Source organism: Habropoda laboriosa, unplaced genomic scaffold (genome assembly GCF_001263275.1).
Source record: "Habropoda laboriosa isolate 0110345459 unplaced genomic scaffold, ASM126327v1 scaffold2, whole genome shotgun sequence".
Lineage (NCBI taxonomy): Eukaryota > Metazoa > Arthropoda > Insecta > Hymenoptera > Apidae > Habropoda > Habropoda laboriosa.
In genome coordinates this window covers 5233663-5235529 of record NW_017100190.1, presented here as the reverse complement: position 1 = coordinate 5235529, position 1867 = coordinate 5233663, and the positions used below count along the sequence as shown (strand labels likewise).

Genomic DNA, 1867 nt, shown 5'->3' with positions numbered 1-1867 from the left:
CGGAGTGATTTCAAGGTTGATTGTCCGTGGTTGTTTAAAATGAGTCGTGTGACCTGAAAACGTTGGAAGAGGAGAGTTACTTTTCGGAGAAGGCTTTCAACCTTGAACTTCCCGTGTAATTTCCGCGGTTCTTTTGAATACGCGAGTAACGGTGTTGTCGGAGGTCGTTGAACCTGGGTTTAAATGTCCGAAATGATACCGTGAATTTGTTGGAAATTTAGAACGCGGAGAGTGCGAATATGTTTGAACCGGTTGGATTTATCGGCTAGGTACAGTATTTATTCGAGGATACGAACGTTTGAGGATCGACACCAGGAGGAGAATTTATACGTCTTCGCCCGTTCTATTTCGCATCGGTGCAAACAGCTTGATTAATGAAGCACGAAGCTTCAGCGGCAGGCAAAAGGGATTGCGTCGATAATCTCATTCGATATCCAACGCCTCTGAACATCGATCATGCTGTTATTAATCGCCGCGATTTCCTTCCTTCTATCTTATTCCCAACGTACACCCTCTGCACAATAAGACCCCGCGCTCTCTCAAGATACTCCGCGTTTCAATAGGTTCTTCAGCTTTATTCGAGGAAAGAGTTACTTACAGCCACGATGATTGGTAATGAAATGTTTAATATTCCATGGAAAAGTCTATAATAATTAATTAACACGTTAGCTACGCGCGACGCGCCTATTCTCCCGATAGATCGGCATTATCTAAGTGCAAAAACATTACACAAAATGCACACTTTGATACATAGTATGTGTGCATAACTGCAGACATGCATCGTATTACGTAAAAACTGATAAAAATATAGATATCAACGCTAGAAATGACTCATTAGCGACTTTCCAAGAGTGAATTTTTACGTAAGTAAAACGTGACGGAAAAGTAAAGTCAGAAAGTTACAAGCGATAATACTTACCGGTATCGAACGTTCACTTTTTTTTTTTTTTTTTTTTTTTGGAAAGTTGCCGATGGGTCGTTTAACACGAAGAATAAGAGACGACGCTTGAACCTATTAATTACTCAGCTATAATCAACTCTAACCTTCATAAACTTCATAAACCCCAAAAATTATACAAGATCCTCTAAAAAAGACAAACACGTCCCCTCGACTTGGAACCATCATCATCATCGACGTCGTTGAAGTCGTCGAAGTCGCGCCACGTAGTGGAATTCAGGCCTAATGCAATTAGCGTCCGGCTGTGTTCATCGATCAGCCTAGAACGCGCGTGTCAATTAAGCTAGTCGGATCAAGCGGACCGCGTGTCCGATGTTATACGTTAGATACACGAAACAACGCTCGTAACGTGGTAAAGATAGCAAAGATGTAAGAGGCGATACGGTGAGAAATAGGAAGAGAAAAAGAAGAAGAGAGAGAGAGAGAGAGAGAGAGAAAGAGAATAGGGGGAAGAAAAATTGGCTTACCGCCGAAGAGCGCAGTCGGATCGAGCAACGGATTGGCCTGGTCCGCCTGGAGTTTCTCGGAGGCGGAGGTGGCGCCTGGAGTCGCCGTGGCCGCCGCTTCGCTTCCGCCACCTCCACCGCCCCCGCCACCTCCGCCCGATGCGGAGTTCTCCTTCTCCATGCCAGTCCCCTGAAAACGAGCATCAGCGTTTCGTTAGAACCGTTAACTTCGTACACCGCCAACCGACCGTTTCTTTTCGGCTAGACGGTCGCACACGGTATATACCAGAGGGGAGGGAGGGACAGTGGAAACGGGTGGAAATGTGAACACTTTTTTATATCGCGAGCCAGCGTGAAGGAACTTTCGGATCTTTGCAACCTGTGCAAATTTCCACGTTCTGCACTTCTTTTTTTCGTTACTTCCTAGACATGTAGAGATACGTTTCCCGTTTATTTACAATGC

The 1867-nt window shown here is 45.0% G+C and overlaps 1 protein-coding gene across 1 annotated transcript in view; it reads right to left on the bottom strand.

Moving 5' to 3' along the window:
• The window catches only part of LOC108580201 (bromodomain adjacent to zinc finger domain protein 2B-like), a 46537-nt gene extending 44952 nt beyond the window's left edge, over positions 1-1585 (bottom strand). Inside the window, exon 1 of the mRNA XM_017943906.1 lies at positions 1426-1585. Within this exon, the coding sequence (XP_017799395.1) occupies positions 1426-1585 (160 nt within the window). The remainder of the gene's footprint in view (positions 1-1425) is intronic.
• Positions 1586-1867: the final 282 nt, after the last annotated feature.